Source organism: Volvox carteri, assembly GCF_000143455.1.
Source record: "Volvox carteri f. nagariensis unplaced genomic scaffold VOLCAscaffold_28, whole genome shotgun sequence".
Taxonomy (NCBI): domain Eukaryota; kingdom Viridiplantae; phylum Chlorophyta; class Chlorophyceae; order Chlamydomonadales; family Volvocaceae; genus Volvox; species Volvox carteri.
The window spans coordinates 304417-321723 of NW_003307571.1; the positions used below are offsets into that span (position 1 = coordinate 304417).

General features: G+C 55.9%; 3 protein-coding genes across 3 annotated transcripts; 2 read left to right on the top strand and 1 right to left on the bottom strand.

Moving 5' to 3' along the window:
- Positions 1–229: 229 nt before the first annotated feature.
- Positions 230–5775, top strand: VOLCADRAFT_105389 (uncharacterized protein; the record flags this gene model as incomplete). The annotated part of the gene is made up of 8 exons (XM_002952119.1): positions 230–1711; positions 1792–1927; positions 3059–3213; positions 3904–4007; positions 4101–4178; positions 4793–4821; positions 5324–5394; positions 5674–5775. Exons 1-8 carry the CDS (start codon positions 1580–1582, stop codon positions 5773–5775), a joined length of 807 nt encoding a protein of 268 aa, XP_002952165.1. The 5' UTR covers positions 230–1579.
- Positions 5776–8474: 2699 nt separating this feature from the next.
- VOLCADRAFT_92802 (uncharacterized protein) lies at positions 8475–11800 on the top strand (the record flags this gene model as incomplete). The annotated part of the gene is made up of 7 exons (XM_002952120.1): positions 8475–8508; positions 8766–8962; positions 9132–9192; positions 9661–9737; positions 10034–10174; positions 10337–10703; positions 11691–11800. The coding sequence occupies 7 exons, from the start codon at positions 8475–8477 to the stop codon at positions 11798–11800; spliced, it is 987 nt and encodes a 328-aa protein (XP_002952166.1).
- Positions 11801–13217: 1417 nt separating this feature from the next.
- On the bottom strand, positions 13218–16631 carry VOLCADRAFT_92803 (uncharacterized protein; the record flags this gene model as incomplete). The annotated part of the gene is made up of 9 exons (XM_002952208.1): positions 13218–13459; positions 13619–13621; positions 13832–13983; positions 14120–14264; positions 14600–14860; positions 14971–15089; positions 15353–15558; positions 16015–16129; positions 16486–16631. Coding segments are annotated over 9 exons (1389 nt in total), but the record flags the coding sequence as incomplete, so codon positions are not given.
- Between the last annotated feature and the right edge of the window lie 676 nt (positions 16632–17307).

Consider the following 17307-nt stretch of genomic DNA (forward strand, 5'->3'; position numbering starts at 1 on the left):
TGTAGAAGCTGCTGCTGGCTCCTGCTCGCTGTCCAGGGGCTGTATAGGACTCCGTGGGCGGTGCGTAGACACTCTGTGGACTGGGCACCGTGGTACTGGTACTTTGTGCGGTGCCTTGAGGTGGTGCGCGAATTGGAAACCCTTTGTCTCCGTAGTCACTTGGGGAGTGGGGAGGAGGAGGAGGGGGAGGCCGGATGCCGCGGGTAGAGCGGGTGGGGGCCCCTGCTTTCACCAGTAGGGAAAAGCTACGTCAATTCCAAAGCTTAGGGTGAGTGTGATTTGACTGTGTTCTCAACTGACAAATTGGCAAGTTTCAGCTTGAGCTTGAGCTGGTGCTGCTATTGGGAGTTGTTCATGCGCATAGTGCTTTGATGCGCTGGGCAGGCAGGCAGGCTGGCTGCTGATTCTGCTCTCGAATGCGGTAAATGGGTAAAGGATTATGATATGGTGTGGTGAAGGAAGGGAACATTTAGGGGCGGCAGACTGTGTTGTGATGCTCTGGACTGACTGCTCGGCTGCGTGGCTTTGCAGCTGGTCGAGTGGCCGTCCGTCACCCTGGGGGCCATTCAAGACCTTTGCATGACAGAGGCACGTACAGCTTGGCATTGCTGGTTAACGGGCAGCTGCTGGTCGATTCATCCGGCGGGGTAGCGCTGGAGACGGCGTGCAGCTGGCCCCAGCCGTGTATTAGGACACAGTGCTGGTTTGATGGAGCGGTTTGTGGTGCGCAGGTGGATATGATTTGGAGCCTGAAGGTAGCCGGGGGCTGTACGATGTAGACGACGTGGATTTAGTTAGGACAGGATCCCCTATCGAGAGGTGTCGGGGTGGTGGTGGTTTGCGACGCTGACTGTTGTTGCTGATGCTGGTGCTACTGCTTCAGGAGGGGACGTGATACATGCGCGCGTGTGTGCAAGCGCACTTGTTGGTTGGTTGGGGGCCCCGTGAGCTGGTCACATGTTTTTGAGCGGGCACCGGGGATTACGGTGCAGTGAGGACCCATGTCCTATGACGCGCATGTCGTGCCTCGATTGCAAGCCTCGAGGTCTTTGTTAGACTGGCAGTGATGTGATTCGGAGTGAACGTAAGGTGAAAGCGTTGTGGTGGCAGGGGTGATGAGGATAACAGTGTGGATGACGCGAGGCGGCGTTGGGTGGCCGCGACCGGCGCGCTGAAACCGTGCGGCGGATATTTCGCCGTGTGCTCGTTGCGGTGCAAGGAGACTAAGCAAGTTTTTTGTTCCATGGACGTTTGCTGTCCTGGGTTGGCTGCCCTGGGAAGCCTTAGGATCATTCAAAAGCTTAGGTTATTTGTTTGTGCACAATAATGATGCGTGAAGCGGATCGAATTCATCAACTCTGCAGTTTTGCATGGTTCGAAACTGTCGTGCAGGGTTTGCGTTCCAAGTTTAGTCAACATTAAAGGATATGGCTCGTGCGCTTGTATAGTTTATCATGTACCACATAAGCGTAGGTTAGATTGACCTCGCCATGTAACTCGCCAAAGATTTTGCTTGCTGTTGTTCGTTCTTCAGAATGGCAGGTGTAACCGTCAGAATTATTGCAGGCCGGTAGCGCGTATGCATTTGCAAATGTCCATGTCATACAGCGATGACGACATAGAGCCTGGCTCAGGCGCGGATTCGTTACTCAAGAGGATGGGTCGCCGGCCCCATTTTGGCGATGAGGGCTTCAGCCAACGTAGCCGAAAGGTGCGTTGCTGGTCAGCAATTTCGAGCACCTTAGACCTTTAGACGTAAGCTTCAGCTCTATCGTTTTACACTTGGGACAGGGAGCACATGCCATGGACCCTGGGAGCCTCGAGGCGCAGCTAGACGGTGCAGGCTTGACCTCACCCTTCAACACGTGGGCCTTGGAGGAAGCTCTCCGCCAGCAAGCATCTTCCGCTGTCGACCGCCGCCATCATGGTGCGCCCGCCGCACGCGTGCTGGGGTTGCAATGGATGCTACTGTCGGAAAACGGAACGCCCCACCAGGCCCCTTGCTCGCATTAATGCTAAAAGCCGGGCTCAATAGTCTGGTAATTCCAAAATAATCAACATGTGTACGGATAGGTGTATGGAAAGCTGGAAAACCTGTTATGACCAGGCCGGAGCACGAAATCCAACGTTCCAATGGATTCCGCCGGGACTGCCCGCGGTCTAGGCCTGAAGAAAGATAACATGAATCGGCGAGAGGGCACTGGATAGGTGGAGGAGGCAACGAAAACAAATCATCCCGGGGACGTATCTAACAGACACCTATTACGGAGTGTATTGATGCGTTCGTCGGACTCTCTTTGCCCCCTCTGCAAAGTGCATGTCTGATGGTAGATGTGGGTGAGGTAATGCCTGGCCTGCGCGCGCGACTCCTTCGTTGAGTCCCTGCCACGGTGTCCCTGTGTATCCGTTGTGTGGCGCGATGCCAGAAGCAGTAACAGCTCCACGCCCCAGAACCCGCAAGCCTCGTGCACGACATCTCCGGCCTGTTACCTGCCCACCCGGCGCAGCGACTGCCAGACGACGATGACGATGACGACAGACGGAATGGAACATAGTTATGTTGGGGTGTGTTGGAAAGTTCCTTCGGCCATACAGGCGTCACACCGCAACTACGCCTCTCCTACCACATACATATAGACGCACGCCCCTCCCCTTTCCCCTTAAAAGGGGAGTGCTTCGGCGGTCTTGTTCGTTTGGGTAGCTGGGCAACAGCCCCTAGTCAGGCCCGGGAAGATATGTAACATACATACACACACACAGACACACACACAGACACACACACAGACACACACACAGACACACACACAGACACACAAACACACACACACACAGAGACACACACACACACGCAACATGCAGGGCTCGATGCCAGCGCGACCAGCTTTCCCTTGCTCTCTTCCCTCTCCCTTCCTCCTCCCAAACTCAGTCATCATTTTTTCTATCCTTAACACGAACGCCCCCATCCACATCCCTCTTATGGACGACTCTCTTAGAACCTCCCCCCCTACCTCCCCTACCTCCCCTACTTCCCCTACTTCCCTGCCGCGGCCTTATCCAGAAATTGAGGCTTGTGAGAGGGCCCTCCATGGGGCCCTGGCTGAGCTCCGCCGCGTGCGGGAGGCGGAGGAGAGCCGGCTGGCTACCCGAGTGGCTGAGGCGGCTCGGCGCTTCCAGCAGCAGATGGAGGCTCTGCAGCAGCAATACCTTCTGGACGTGAGTCTGGCTACCGGTTGGTGCTCCCTGGAGCCCTTGCTCGTGTAGCGGGGTGTGGGGCTCACAATGGTGGGATGGCGCCCGTGTAGCCGTAGTAGGTCGGGGGAGGCTCGGCGGGTCCAGGACTTGGCCGTTTTGGTGGTGGAGGATTGGCTGGCGTGTGCGTGTGCGTGTATGTGTATGTGTATGTGTGTCTGCGCGCGTTGCATGCTCGAGGCAGGGGTGTGTGAAAGCCCCCCTGCACCCTCGGCAAAGCTGCTGCCCGATACGAGCCATGGGGGAGGGCCTCTAGGGCTTCAAACCGCCAGCTAAGGCACTAAGAAGACAAGCGCACAAGGGCGAAAGAGAAACGGAAGGGGAGGGGTAAGATGAATCATTGGCGAATGAAGCGGATAGGAAGGGGAGGGGAGAGGAAGGTCGCTACGCGCGGCCTGAAGTGTGTGCAGCTGCGCAACGTGTGGGTGGGAGATTGCCTTGTGGTGGTGGGGGAGGAGGGGAGGGGGGCGGGCAGTCAGGACTTGGCTTGAGTATCAGGAAATGGTTCGGGTGGCCCTTGTTGGGCGGTGGGGGTGCAGTGAGAGGAAGTGAGAGGCGTTAAAGCTACGCGATCTTTCCTTTCTTACCGCCGTACTGTTCCCCCTTCCTACTGCCGTACTCTTCCCTCGAATCATGTACGATACCCATGCCCAGGTGGAAAAGCTGAAGCGACACACATTAGCTGAGCTGAACAAGCAACGCGCCATCAGCGAAGCCGCCATTGCGGCCCGCATGCGCGCACTGCAGGCGGAGCTCCGGTACGACAGACCCACAGGTCTTTCGACGGCGGGGATGGCGGCGGCGGCGGCGGCGGCGCCTCTGCCGCCGTCCGCGGCGCCCCGCGCCTCCAGCGCCGCCCCCCGCACCCGTGATAGCAGCCCGGGTCCGGGAGGTGGCGCAAAGCCTCCGGCACACAACACTCGCATGAGGTGCGGTCAGCGCGTTGCTGGCGGCCCATAGGTCGCCATGCCACTTCGGTGGGGGACACTGTACGATTGAAAATGAAAACACGTCGGCACGAGCTTTTCCCCTGCTAGGTTTGGAGCCTTTTGGCCACTGCTTTCCCCTCCCCCCCCCACAGGTTCTCCCCTCCTCCCCTCCACCCCTTGCCTCTCCTTCACCGGCAGAGAGACGTCGACCATTGGCCATCCTTTTGCAGCGTGTGCCTTTTGCGGCGTATCCACCGGGGGCCCGAACGCACTTTTCAGTCACCCCCTTTCTCTGCCACTTAATCAATCACTTACCGACCGCTCCTCCCGCCTGATGGAGTCTGCCCGAACCCCGTCCACGTCCCCAATCTTCGCTGTTGCCCCTTTGTGTCGGGGCCCATTAACAGTGCCGTTGGTAATGCGATCCATTTCCTAAAAAAAACCCAACCCCGGCCTCCTCCTCCCCTCGCCCTCCCCCTCCCCTCCTGCCTTTTTTCCCTTTTCCCGGACCACGGCCCCCACCGCCACCACCGCCACCACCACCACCACCGCCACCACCGCCCCCACCGCCACCACCGCCACCACCGCCACCACCGCCACCACCGCCACCGCAGGAGCGCCCCCAGCGCCCGGGCCGCTGCAGGTGCGTGGGACCGCCCGGTGGCTACCCTGACACAGGCAGCTGCAGCTGCAGCCAGCAGCCCAACTGCAGCGGCCACACCGACCAGGGGCTGCAGGGTCAAGTTTGAGACGGCGGAGGGGCTGTGGTGAAGGAGCTAATGATCGGGCTAATGGCCCCCATTCTGGTTTTTATGAATCGGGGCTGGCGTTGGTTAACTTTGCTTCATATGAGCTTTGCGGACCGCAATGCTTTCATCCATGCATGCATGCATGCCACCATGCAAGCCGGCCAATCAGTCTGTCGGTTTGTCCGTCTGCCATGTATCCTAGCTCACGGGACTTCACTTTTGCCCTCCTTTGGTGCGGGCGAGTGAAGGTATGTATGACACGTGTACGACCGGTCGTTGAAGTCAAATTGAAGTTATTGAGTATTATCGGCACCAAATGCATTCATGGTATGCATGGAAGTGCGCGTGGCGGCGGATGTCGCGACGACTGTGTGTGTGTGTGTGTGGTTGTTACAGCGGCTGTGGTGGCTCCAGACTCCCGACGGACGTCACGACGACTGGAGGTTGATCAGACAGCGTTCATGCAGGTGAGGTGAGGTGATGCAACGGCGATGATCTCTTTCGACTGGTTCGGTTGCCTCTAGTTGGTGTTGGTGGACAGCGCATGGGCACCATGAGCACTGCCCGCTGTTTTGGTGGTGGTTTGGTCTTGTTTAATAAGGCTGGGGAAGGGGAAGATGGGGGGCAGGTGATGGGGGTCTAGCACCTGGGTGGCAGAGTGGGCTTAGGGTTTTGCTTGGTGGTGAAGGAAATGGGGTCGTGGCACCGTTGCGCTTGCGGTTGCTTTGGGGCGTGTTTTGTTGCAGCTGAAGCGCAAGCGGGAGCACCTCTTCCCGTCAGCCGACGCAGCAGCGCTTGTCACTGCTTGCCGCACCGTCTGTCAGTCCGTCTATGGGGGTGTGTCGTAGCTGTCCACGTGCTTCTGCCGATGTGCCTGTGGCTTTTGTGCTTTCGTCATCGTGAGCTGCGAACACCACTCCATCTCCCGGTGGGTGCTGTATGCGTGTAGTGCGGTGTAGTGCGTGTCACGGGAAACGCTGTTGAGGTACGACTACAGAATTTAAAAAAGGGCCGGCGGGGGGGGGAGGGCACCGGAGGGTTCGTTTTGGGTGTTCATTAGGTCGCAACGCAACTCCAGGGAGGACGAGGAGCACCTGGCACCTGGCCAAAAGAACCTCTAAGAACAAAACTAATTACACCTCAGCAGGTCAGCTTTGGGCAGCAGCTCTAGGGCTCCTCCTCATGTGCGAATATGTTACTGCTATCGATTCAGTGGGCGGTAAAGAAGAGAGACAAGCACGGGCAGGGCCCACGTAGCCATGGGCAGGAGGAAAGGAGTATGACTCGGGTGTTGGTCTCGTAATGATGGGCACCTTATGACGTGAACGGAGTGCCGGCAGGTGCTCAAATGTATAATAGGGCGGACAAACGCTATAGATGGGAAGTTCGACCGTGTTTCGAGATTGCACAATTGTAAAATAGCCATAAGATATACGCATTGCTGAATGCCAAAGGCTTTTCAGGGTTATGCTGCTCCGGTATGTATAATGAGGACGCCGCATTGCCAAAACAGGCTTATTGATTCACGCTTTCCAAGTCCGAGCGAGCATTTTGTTGCCTACAGCATAGATTTCTATTCTCATTCTTGGATTATTGTGCGGTAAAATCGGTGACCTTGCATTGCATTGATCACGTGCGTTAGCTTTTTGGACGTGGGTCAGTAGCCACATACCGTACCGATCCAGCAGGCACGGGCACTGATGACGCTGTTAACCGTATAAAGCGCCGCAATTCAAAGGAAATTTCTGTCACTTTAACCTACGTGCAATAAACAGAATCGAGAGTGGAGTGAGACACATTCTGGTTTTATGGCCTAAACTGCCAATTCGCGACTGTCCGGTCGATGTGCTGAGCACAGGCAGTCGGATGGGTCATGCTTTATGAGTGAGCACCAAGCAGCAAAGTTTGTAATAGTTTCCATTTCTTGCGTGCTTGTTGAAATGGCAGCGCACTCGCATGAAGTATACCCAATCTGCGGAGGTGCAACGTTCTGGTGGCAGCATCCCCCAGCATCCTCATCCTTTCAGGTTGTCGGCTGTGAGTCCGCAGCTTCAGTTTCCGCCACGTCTATCTGATTACTGTTAGTATTTGAGGTATCGGAGCTGTGGTAGGGAGCAGCTATAATGGCAAATGAGGATTACCCTGGGAGCAGGTTATTTCACACAATGGTTTTGCTTCGCAAACGAGCCTCACGCAACGGCACTGGCACTGGGTTCGTTTCGTTCCAGCAGGAACAGAAATTTGAATTGGTTGACAACTTGTCGTGTCTTGTTTGAGTGATTGTCGTAATCTCGGAGCTAGCGGAGCAAGTAATGAGATGTACGGTTCCTTGCGATGTGGAGCGCTAGCGTGCTACTTAAGCGGACCGTTCTATGAATACTGTAAACCTAAGTTGCCCTCGAAGAACTTTTTTCTCTTGCCTTAAACGCTTTAACATTGCAAGTAAAGTCAGCTTATGCTTCCGATCGTTAAGGAGCGGTCCGGTTCCTTTTCAGTTGGTATTCGAGCCTAAACAGAATTAAACAGACTTCTGTCCTAGATGCTTAAACCAAATCAGATTCTGAAGGACATGAAGAAACCTAAGGCGAAAAGCTATATACACTTGGTGAGCAGCTGTAACCGCAGCTGTAATCGATATTACGGAGGGATTCATACGGTACTACGTTGTTGTTAAGCTAAAAACGCCAGGCAAGCGGATACCTTATATATGAACCTACATCTCCGATAATTGGGGTAAAAATCTCTGCGGCGCCTTGTATTCTTTGTAGGTATTGGTCAGAAGGAAGCAGTACGGCTCAAAGGAGACCCTGAAGGGCGCATCTCTGTGACAACCTCTATGCAAGCATATAGCGCAGGTCATTATCATTACGTCAAAACATTAAATTATCTTTATGGTGTTTCCCTGAAGCACCATTGTTGCGTTGTTTCTTACTACTTTGAGTACAAGGCATTCGAACGGCCCACACTGAAGCCTGTGCACGTGGGATCTGCTGCGAGTTTACAAACTCTTGTTTAAGGCACCAGCGTAGGGCTACAAATATATCTTGAATATATCTTCACCTCGATGCTTAGCATGCAGCCCCATAGGTAGGTAGGTCACATGGTTACGGTAATTAAGTTTACCTCACTTTTTTTATTTTACTGGATATCCATATTTTCGCAACTTTAAAATAATATTTGCGCTTTGTCTATCGCGAGTGCGTTACGCCTGTTGTGCGAGCTCACATCTGGCCGCAGTACTGAGAGGCAGGCGCGGGCTGGCATGGCCCCCTCGACCAATACATTCAGTGCGGGTGACAGAGTTGCATAACGTAATGTATTATTATTATTATTTCCTTCAGTGGAAAAGGCTCCAGATACACGCGAAGAGGATACCACTGTATTTCAGTCCTCCGGCCCAGACTATCGCTGTAGAACTAGGTTCAGCAGCAACTGGGCGCAAAGGCCTTTGACAGCTCAAGGATTCCAACAATGGAATCTCAATATTTAGGAGGTCTTCTCCTGGATCATACTGGATCGAAGAAACGACGCCGGGCGAACAGAACTGATGCCCTTCTCGAGCATGGGCAGCGGTCTCAGGGGTCAGTCAATGGGGGTTTAACAAATGATACAAATGGTAATTATTTTGCTTTTGGTAACGGTCAGAGCAACCCCTGGCCACGCTCTTCAGCGCCAGCGGCGACTTGTAGAACATCACCATCAGCCGCGGCAGCATGTACCGGGGCTGCATCAGCTCCATCCTCTTCAACATGGTTAACACCTTACAGAATTACGCCTCAAGGCAGCGTTGCTTTAGAGTCGATCCCGTTGCTATCTGGGCTGGCCGCATTCCGCCTAGGTAGTTTGGACCTGCAGAACCTGAACAGAGACGAGCTCGCGACTCTGGGCAAGGAGCTCGAAAAACAGGAGCAACTGGTGAAGCAGCTCATGACCGTACATCGGGCGCACTTCATGGCTCGTTTTCCAGCTGGAAAATTGCGGGAAGGCTCCAATTCCCCTGGCTCACTTCAGCCTGACTGGGTCACGTCACTCCAGGTAGCTGCCCTGTATTCTAATTTGTTCGGTTTGAAGGTATAAAGGAAAGTTTTTAACGCATAAAATTGAAGGCGTAAGTTTGTTCGAAGCCTGTTAAGGATGGCAACATGACGCCCTCTTGGTGTTGTGACGTAAGCATGCCTCCTCGCATACTATCCACGTTATGCAGGACAACATTTTGGACCAATTGAAACCTCCCAACGAGCCGGACGCGCCTCGTTCAAGCCACTGTGAGCATACTGAGCTCGTACCTCAGCAGCCTCAGCCCGGGTTACTTGCGCCCGCCAGCACAAATACTTGCAGCTCCGCTTCCCAGGACCAGAGGTATCCACTCTCCCCAGTAAACCCTTGTGATGACCCTTACGACTCGTCGTACGGCAGATTAGGGTTTCGGAGACAGCCTAAGGACACGTCAGCTGCGGGCTCATCGCCGAGGCCGGCTGCCGCAGCTGCAGAGGAAGAAGACAACCCCACAGCGACCGACGCCGCCGAGCCGTACTCGCTACAGACCGCTATAGAAAGCTCTCCGCGCGGATTTCGCCTCCACAGTCGCTGTCCTGGGTCACCTATGTTTTCATCGCTGCCACCGTCGCAGAGGCGACGGTGTGTGTACGACACACAGATCACGGAGCCCGGTTGGCAACACAACGGCGGCGGCGCCGCCGTTGCCCTTCACAACGCCGCAGCCGTCGCCGCAGCCGTCTTCAGCAATTTCAACGGTTCTGGCGCCGGTAGAGGCGAAGAAGGCGTTGTTGTGTCACTCCCGGGCGAACGGGTGCGAGCGGCTGTGCGGCTGTCGGCGGGGTGCACCTTGGATTATAACGCAATAAGTGGCTTGCGGCCTAGAACACAAATCCTTTTCCCTAAAACGCAGACCAGATCCGCATGTCGTACTGTTCCCGATCCGTGTCCTAAACAGGACGGGTCCCCGTTCTTGGCGGCCACTCACCCACCACCTTGCTGCCACGCCGCCCACCCGCAACAACTGCGTGTACATGTAACAGCTGCCAAAAGCCGTTTTCCTATACCAGGTTTTGAACATGCATGGTTGTTTTTCCTGTTGTGATGCAGAAGCATTATTTACATGCAAATGAACGGGAGCAGCAGCTTCAGCTTCAGCAGGAGGTGCGCGAGGGCCAAGGGTCACATGCCTTGAGGGCGGGTACGGCAGCCGCTGTTGACCAGGTCGGAGCTGGCGAGCAGCAGCAAATTGTGAGTCGTGGCAACCCCTCGGCCATGAAAACCATCAGTCACGTGGCCAGTATGGTAGCGCAACCTGGGGGGGCCCCGCGGCAGCAGCAAGGGAGGTCTTTGATTGCCGCCGCCGCCGCCGCCGCCGCCGCCGCGACCACTGCTCCAACCTGCCGGACGCAGACACATGCATGGAGCAGGTCCCTGGCCGTGGCCACCACCACCACCACCACCACCGCCGCCGCCGCCGCTGCCGCCGCCGCTGCAGCTGCATCACCCATAGCTGCTGCCGCAACGGGCCGATGGGATCATCACGATGATATTCCAGAGCCCCGCGATGCTTTGACAAGACAGCTACATCATTTGCCGCCGCCGCCGCCGCCGCTGCCGCCGCCGCTGGCATTGGCGCACTGCGACGGCCTGTCGCGGCAGCCACCCCAGCTGCCGCCGCCGCGGCCGGGGCCTCGGCTTGGTTGGCGGTGGCCTTCCGCTGGACAGCTCTGTACGGCACGGTCACGTGGATCCAGCGGATCTGGGTTGGCTGCGGCGGGTGGGCACTAAGTACTCAGTTTGAGGTGGAGGTGGAGGTGGAGGTGATTTCGACTATTGGTTCCCATTGTTGGCGTTGCACTGATGCCCTTTCACCCAAATACCCCCTCGAGTAATCGCGGGACTAAATTTCATTAAGTGATTTGATTTGGTTTTTAAGGTTTTAGGGGTTTTAGGTGTTTAATGGTCGACGGAGAACACGTAGGCCGAAACAGATACTGGAAGAGCGAGGTCTCTTGTCCTGGTTTACCCGGCAGAGCTGAACCGACAGACAGCATTTTATAACAAATAAAGTATCGTCGTGTGATGAAATCGACTTAAGGAAACAGGTAACATGAGAGTATGCGTAAAATGTGCGCTCACCGTGCGCTTTTGTGGGTCGGAGCATGATGCGGGTCGGGTAGACAACCCATTCACGGCTGCAATATTTACTACGGCACCACTCCGTTGATGTCTGAGTATCAACTCAGCACTCTCGTCCGGCAGTTAACGAGTCCGAGAAAGCAGCACAACACACGTCACCCACAAGAATGTAAGGGTTCGCTTTACGAAAAGTGAAGTGATAAAAAAAGTACGTACGTACGGTCATACCGCAGACCAACAGACAATAGCCGTTAGCCTTCCCACCTATCCCACCTAATCGATCCAGTTGGTACGAGGTACGCTGTAACACTTTCGACGGCCCCCTCACCTCGAGGGGGTGTTACAGTTTCCGACAAAAACGTTCGACGAAAAAATCTCATATCCTAAAAAGGACGCGCCAAAGGGAGTTGGCCTCCTAACCCCCCCACACCCCCTTCTGCACCGGCTCACGACCGCGACCACGACCACGACCACGACCACGACCACGACCACAACCACGACCACGACCACGACCACGACCACGACCACGACCACGACCACGACCACGACCACGACCACGACCACGACCACCACCACCACCACGACCACGACCACGACCACCACCACCACCACCACCACCATGCAGCACTAGTGCTGCTGCTGGTTACTAAACCCCTCAACAGCGCACCATTGGAGGGCCCCTCCTTCCCACTTCCCACTTCCGCCCTCGGACGTCTCATCCCCTGCACCCCGTGATGGCCCGCCACACGCCCCGTAGCCGTAACCGCAGCTCTAGAACCTCTACCAGGCAAGCTAGTAGGTGTAACACGGTGGCACTCAATGGTGTCGTACACACAGCAGTTTAGTGCAAATAAACTTCTCCATTATCAGTCGTACCAGCACAATATCACTTCTTCAGTCACTTTGAAGAGTGTTGAAGTCCGTTTGGATTGGGGCTTGACGACCCTGCCTGCCTGCCTGACTGACTGGCTTAAGTAGGGATTTCAACATCACGGCTACGAGTTGACTCTCCGTCCTTTTTACAGTGTAACGACAGAAGGTGAGTTTGAAGTTGGCTTTAAGTGAATGAACAAAGCTCTGTGCTATGTCGCCTGGAAAGAGGTAGGAACAGCAGAGGAAGGAGACTGCGGTCGTAACTACAGACCGGGCAGAGAACCTCTTCGCAAACTATGCCCACTCTGTCCGGCACGTATCTCGGTCATTTCCCGCGCAGATTATTGCAGCGCATCCTGTTTTTATAGTATAAAAGATTTTGGCAAAAAATGTGAAATCATATGACATAGAATTGCCCATTGTGACGATAGAGGCCGGGGCCATCACCCACCACCCAGTGCCGGGTGTGGGGATTACACCACCACATAGACTTCATGGAAGCAAAAGCATTTGGCAGCTTACACGACTTGCATTATGAGCCCTAGTGATTGCAAAGTCGTGTGCACCTGGCCGGGTTAGGAGCCAGATACTACGGCACGCTGCCGCACATAAGGCCGCAGTACTTGTTCGGCGGGTGCGTCTAGAGCGCAGGAAGCGAGTATGCTTGTTTGCAGATTTAAAAACTCCGACACGGAATTAAAGAATGAGCCGATTATGTGCGACTAGGTACTTCGTGCATGCCCAAATCCAAACGGACTTCTCTATTCGAGTGAAGGAAGGGATTGAGACAGCCAAATCCAGATTTCGACTTAACTGCACGGGATGGCATGACGAGAGGAAGGCTGGCAAGGATCACAGCATGCGCCGCACGGCCGGTTCAGGCCTGGCCGCGGGCTCCGAGCCTCTTCAGGACGCAGCCTCTGACCCACGGGTCACTACTACCGAAGAGAAAAGTAGAACCCCGTGTGCGCCCACGCCGCTCAATTTGCAGCTATCGCCTCTGCAACCGCAACAACGTCAATAAAAACCAAAAGAACAATCAAAGAGGATATGGTCCTCTGTTGCTGCTGTCAAATGCTGATGGAGTGGCTGGATGAGGAGGAATCAGTTAGTTGACAGTTGTACGACAAGGCCATCCGATCAGCTGCTGCCAGGTTCCGCACTAAAAGGAGCGCCGCCCCTATCGAGCGCGGAAACGTGAAAAATGCACAGCGCTGCGGACACGAGCTGCCGAGCCGAACCGGGGGCCGGAAGATCCACCCACCCATCCAGTACGAGGTTATTGCAGCTCGTCCAGTCGGCCGCAGTCGTACAGTGTATGATCCAAGAAATGTCCCGGCGAAAAGGCAAGTCGTACGAAGGCGTTACGGGCGAGAACTACAGGTGGCAGGGGGTTTTGGAGCGCTGTACCCATCAGGTTGGACCGTACGGCAATCGGCAGGCAGCGGGACGATCGTTCATACTCGTACGACCGGAGGGCTGAGGCCACGTCAGCTGGTGAGAGCGGGCTTGAGCCCGTAGCTGTTGGTCGCATGGTGGTGGGGTGGGGTGGGGTGGGGTTTGGGTGGGGTGGGGTGGGGTGGGGTTTGGGTGGGGTGGGGTGGGGTGGGGTGGGGTGGGGTGGGGTGGGGTGGGGTGGGGTGGGGTGGGGTTGGAAACGACACGGCCGAGTCAACGCACCGCCTGTGGGGACCCAAGGGGGCGAAGAGTGAAGCTCGCGTGCCATTGCACCGATGCTTGTCTGGACATACATACGGATAGGCAGCATCAGATGATTGGTCACAGCCACAAAATCCCCTACTATCATTCGCACAAAGGAAATGCCAGAGCTGTATAAACATACATACACACACATCGTTCGACCCGAACCAAGCGGAGCGTCCTCTCGCTCACCAGCGCCCTTCGCCAGCGCTCCAAGACGTCGAGCCAGCTGTACGGCATCCTCCAGTGCCGTACAGCCTCCTTGACCAAGATTGGGGGTCATGGGGTGCGCGGCATCCCCCACCAGCGTCACCAACCCCCGCCCGAAGGCGCCAACAGTCCACCTGTGTTTTACGGCGCCGTACAAACCCCATAACGGTCAGTCACTAGAAACCAATAAACCAAAGTAACTGAAGGGGTCTCGTCAAGCCCCAAGCCCCGCGTGAGGGCGAGCAGTACGGCGCACGGGCGGGTGCTCACCGGTCCGAAATACGGCTCCACGTAATGTCCTCCGGGCTTGTGGCCGCAATGGCTGTACGGATACCGTTAGAGGGATTCCAGCCGGCAACCGACTCGAGCGCGGCGCGGCGCCTGTCTTCGGGACTTGCTGGCGGCTGCGATGCAGCTATAGAGGGCAGTACGACGGTACGGCAGTACAGCATCATGCGCAGTAGAGAGGGGAAGGGGCAGGCAGATGCCACATATACACTTATGCAGTTTAGGCTTTGCTGTTGGGCATTGGCGGCTAACAGAGCGCGCAAGGGACGGCGTTATATACCTAGGGAGGAGCGGGTATGCCACTGCTGCGGCACTGATAGCCATATCGAGGATGAGAAGCACATTTTGCTGGACTGTCCGGTGTACGACAAAATCAGATCTGATATGGATTTCCCATGCTTCGAGCATATGAAGGACGCTATGAAGTGGGAACCTGAACGTTACACATATTCCCTCGCCCACCTCGCTCAGTCTCATTGTAGCAGGTGAACCAGTAAACTGAGTTGCGGGTGATCGGGTACATCCCCGCGCGAACTCCCGCACCCCAAATCTGACGAATCGTGTTGAACGAAAGGCCGCCGGGACCAGATCCAGATCCAGATTCAGGTTCCCGCGCCGCCCCCGCCGCTCCCGAATCTAGATCCCAAGGACCAGGATCTGGAAATGTCGCCACTCCCCGATAGGCGCAATAGCCCGAGTACCTTCTCGCCGAGGGACATTGAGCTCCCAGGGGGAGGGGGGGAGGGGGTTTGGGAGGGGGAGAAGGAGAAAACACACGGCAGGTCGTGTAGGCTGGGTACGGAATTACCTAGGTATGAAAGAGACCGACATACAGGTACGGGTGCAGGTACGGGTACGAGTAACGGGTACGGGTGCAGGTACGGGTACGGGTACCGGTGCTAGCGGCGTCTCTAAGCGATGACGCAACCACCCCACAAGTGATTCTCGGTAGCTGGGGGGGGAGGGGGAGGGGGAGGGGGGGTTGGAGGGGGGGGAGGGGCTCCTGGAAACAAAGACCTTGAAGCCCGGAGAGCATGGTACGGCACTCCTGGTGGTCGCTCTGAAACACATTCCAATGGTCCCTAACATCTTTGCCACGCCCGCCCGAGCTTTCTGTACGTACATACATACATACCGATATGCAAACCGCTGGCATTCTTTGACCGCAACAAAACCCAAACCCAGGCTCACACGCCCCCTCCCCCCTCCCCCCACCTGGCACTGGGGAGCTGCAGGTACCGAGCCACTTCACTACCCACACCATCCGATCCAATCAGCACGCTGCCGTACACAATACGACCATCGCTTAGCCGTACGGCGATAGGACCCTGCCCATCTCCCGCCTGCGGTGTCAGCACCTCCCGAACTGTTGTCCCAAACTCAACAACGGCCTCGCGGTCCGGTAAGTTGTCGTACAATGCCTGCCGTACAAGTGTAGTGGGCGTGTCGTACAGAGCCAGGAAGTTGATGAAAGGCGCCCTATTGCACGCGTTTGCAAGATGTGGGCGCAGCGGTCGCGGTGCTCAACTTGGCACCGACTATGCCATTGTGATGGGGTTGGGCAATGGCCACTTGCTTTTTGGGACATCGGTGCTTAGGATGACAACACAGTTAACTACAGTCAGATTCTGTGTTTTGTGTTTTTCCAAATCCTCCTGTTGTTCTTAACCTCCGTCTGTTAGAGCAACTAATTCCTCAACTACCCTCACCCTCACCAAACCCATCCACCTAGAAAACCCTCCAAAACCCCTAAAACCCGCCCTAAACCCTAAAACCCTCACCCCTCCTCAGCCATCTAGCACTCCTGCCTCCAAACTCTCTCCCCCTCTATCGCCCCCTTACATTAAAAATACACACATACAGACATACGTACGCACCTGTAGCAGGGTGGACCTCATAAGGCCCCGTGTTTCGCAATTCTCCGGCCCCACGTCACACTCGCTCAGGTCAAAGGCGCGGAGCAGCTCACCTCCAGACGAACACAACTCAACTCTGCGCCGCCACCATTTGCAAGGCGGCGGTGGAGGAGGAGGAGGAGGAGGAGGAGGAGGAGGGGGGGGACGGGAGAGGGGCTAATACATCAGGGGCGAGGGCGGGAGGGAGAGAATTTACTGATAAAACAATAATGACGACGAAACAACAGCATAACACTGCAACAACTGCCAACGACCAAAAACACACTAACTGCCATTTTCCCTTCAAAAGGAGGGGTCAGGGGGCCGGGCAATGCAGCCCCAGTCTGTGCGAGCGAGTGTATGTGTGTGTGTGGGGGGGGGGGAGGAGGCGGGGGGAAGGGTCCAAGTCCAACCCCCCCGGCCCGTACCCCCCAATGCCCCCTCAAAACTCACCGTATCAGCAGCACGTGGCCCCTTCTGAGCTCCTCCCCTACCCCCAGTGCATCCAGCGCCCGCCACGCATTGGCCCACAAGGAGAGCGCGGCGCCCTCGCGGCGGAGACCCGGGCCGGACTCGAATACACGCACCGGGAGGCCCCTCTGGACGTAACGACCACAACCAACACAACCGCCACCGCATCGAAGCGCAGACCGCCACGAAGGAAAACCGGGAAAGAGGGAGGCACGAGGTCGGGAGAAGGTGGAAAAAAGGAGGGCGTGTGGGATAGTGGAAAGTGTTTGGACAGAAGTGAGTAAATTCAAGTGTGGCGCAGCGGGGCCATCCTTAGCTTTGAACCCAGGTGTAACCGTTTAATGTTACTTTCACTGCTAGTATGTATAATAATGTCGCTAGTTGGGCTAATAGATTTGAGATTTTCCCTGGGAACCTGATACCTTGCTGAGCGCCAAGGCTGTGGCCAGACCAGCAATGCCACCACCGGCGATAAGAATAGGTTCGCCCCACGCGTGTCGTGTAGTCGTAGCCGAGTTCTTCGTTTGCGCCGCTGAGGCTAGGAAGTTGGTATGTAGTCGCCGGCAGCGGCAGGCATTTGGCAACAAGATTTTCGGGCGCGAACGGAGGTGTTGTGCTGCGTTCCCCGCGGACGCGTGCTTGTGAGCCCACATGGTGATTCTGGAGTGTAATAAATAGATATAGATATCAGTTAAATATCTAGTTAGCGTTAGAATGAGTTACAGTGTGAATTGCGCAGGGGCCTTGCGCGGTTCTGTTAGTCTAACGACATACGGTCCCTTGGCTAAACCGCGCATAGAAAGC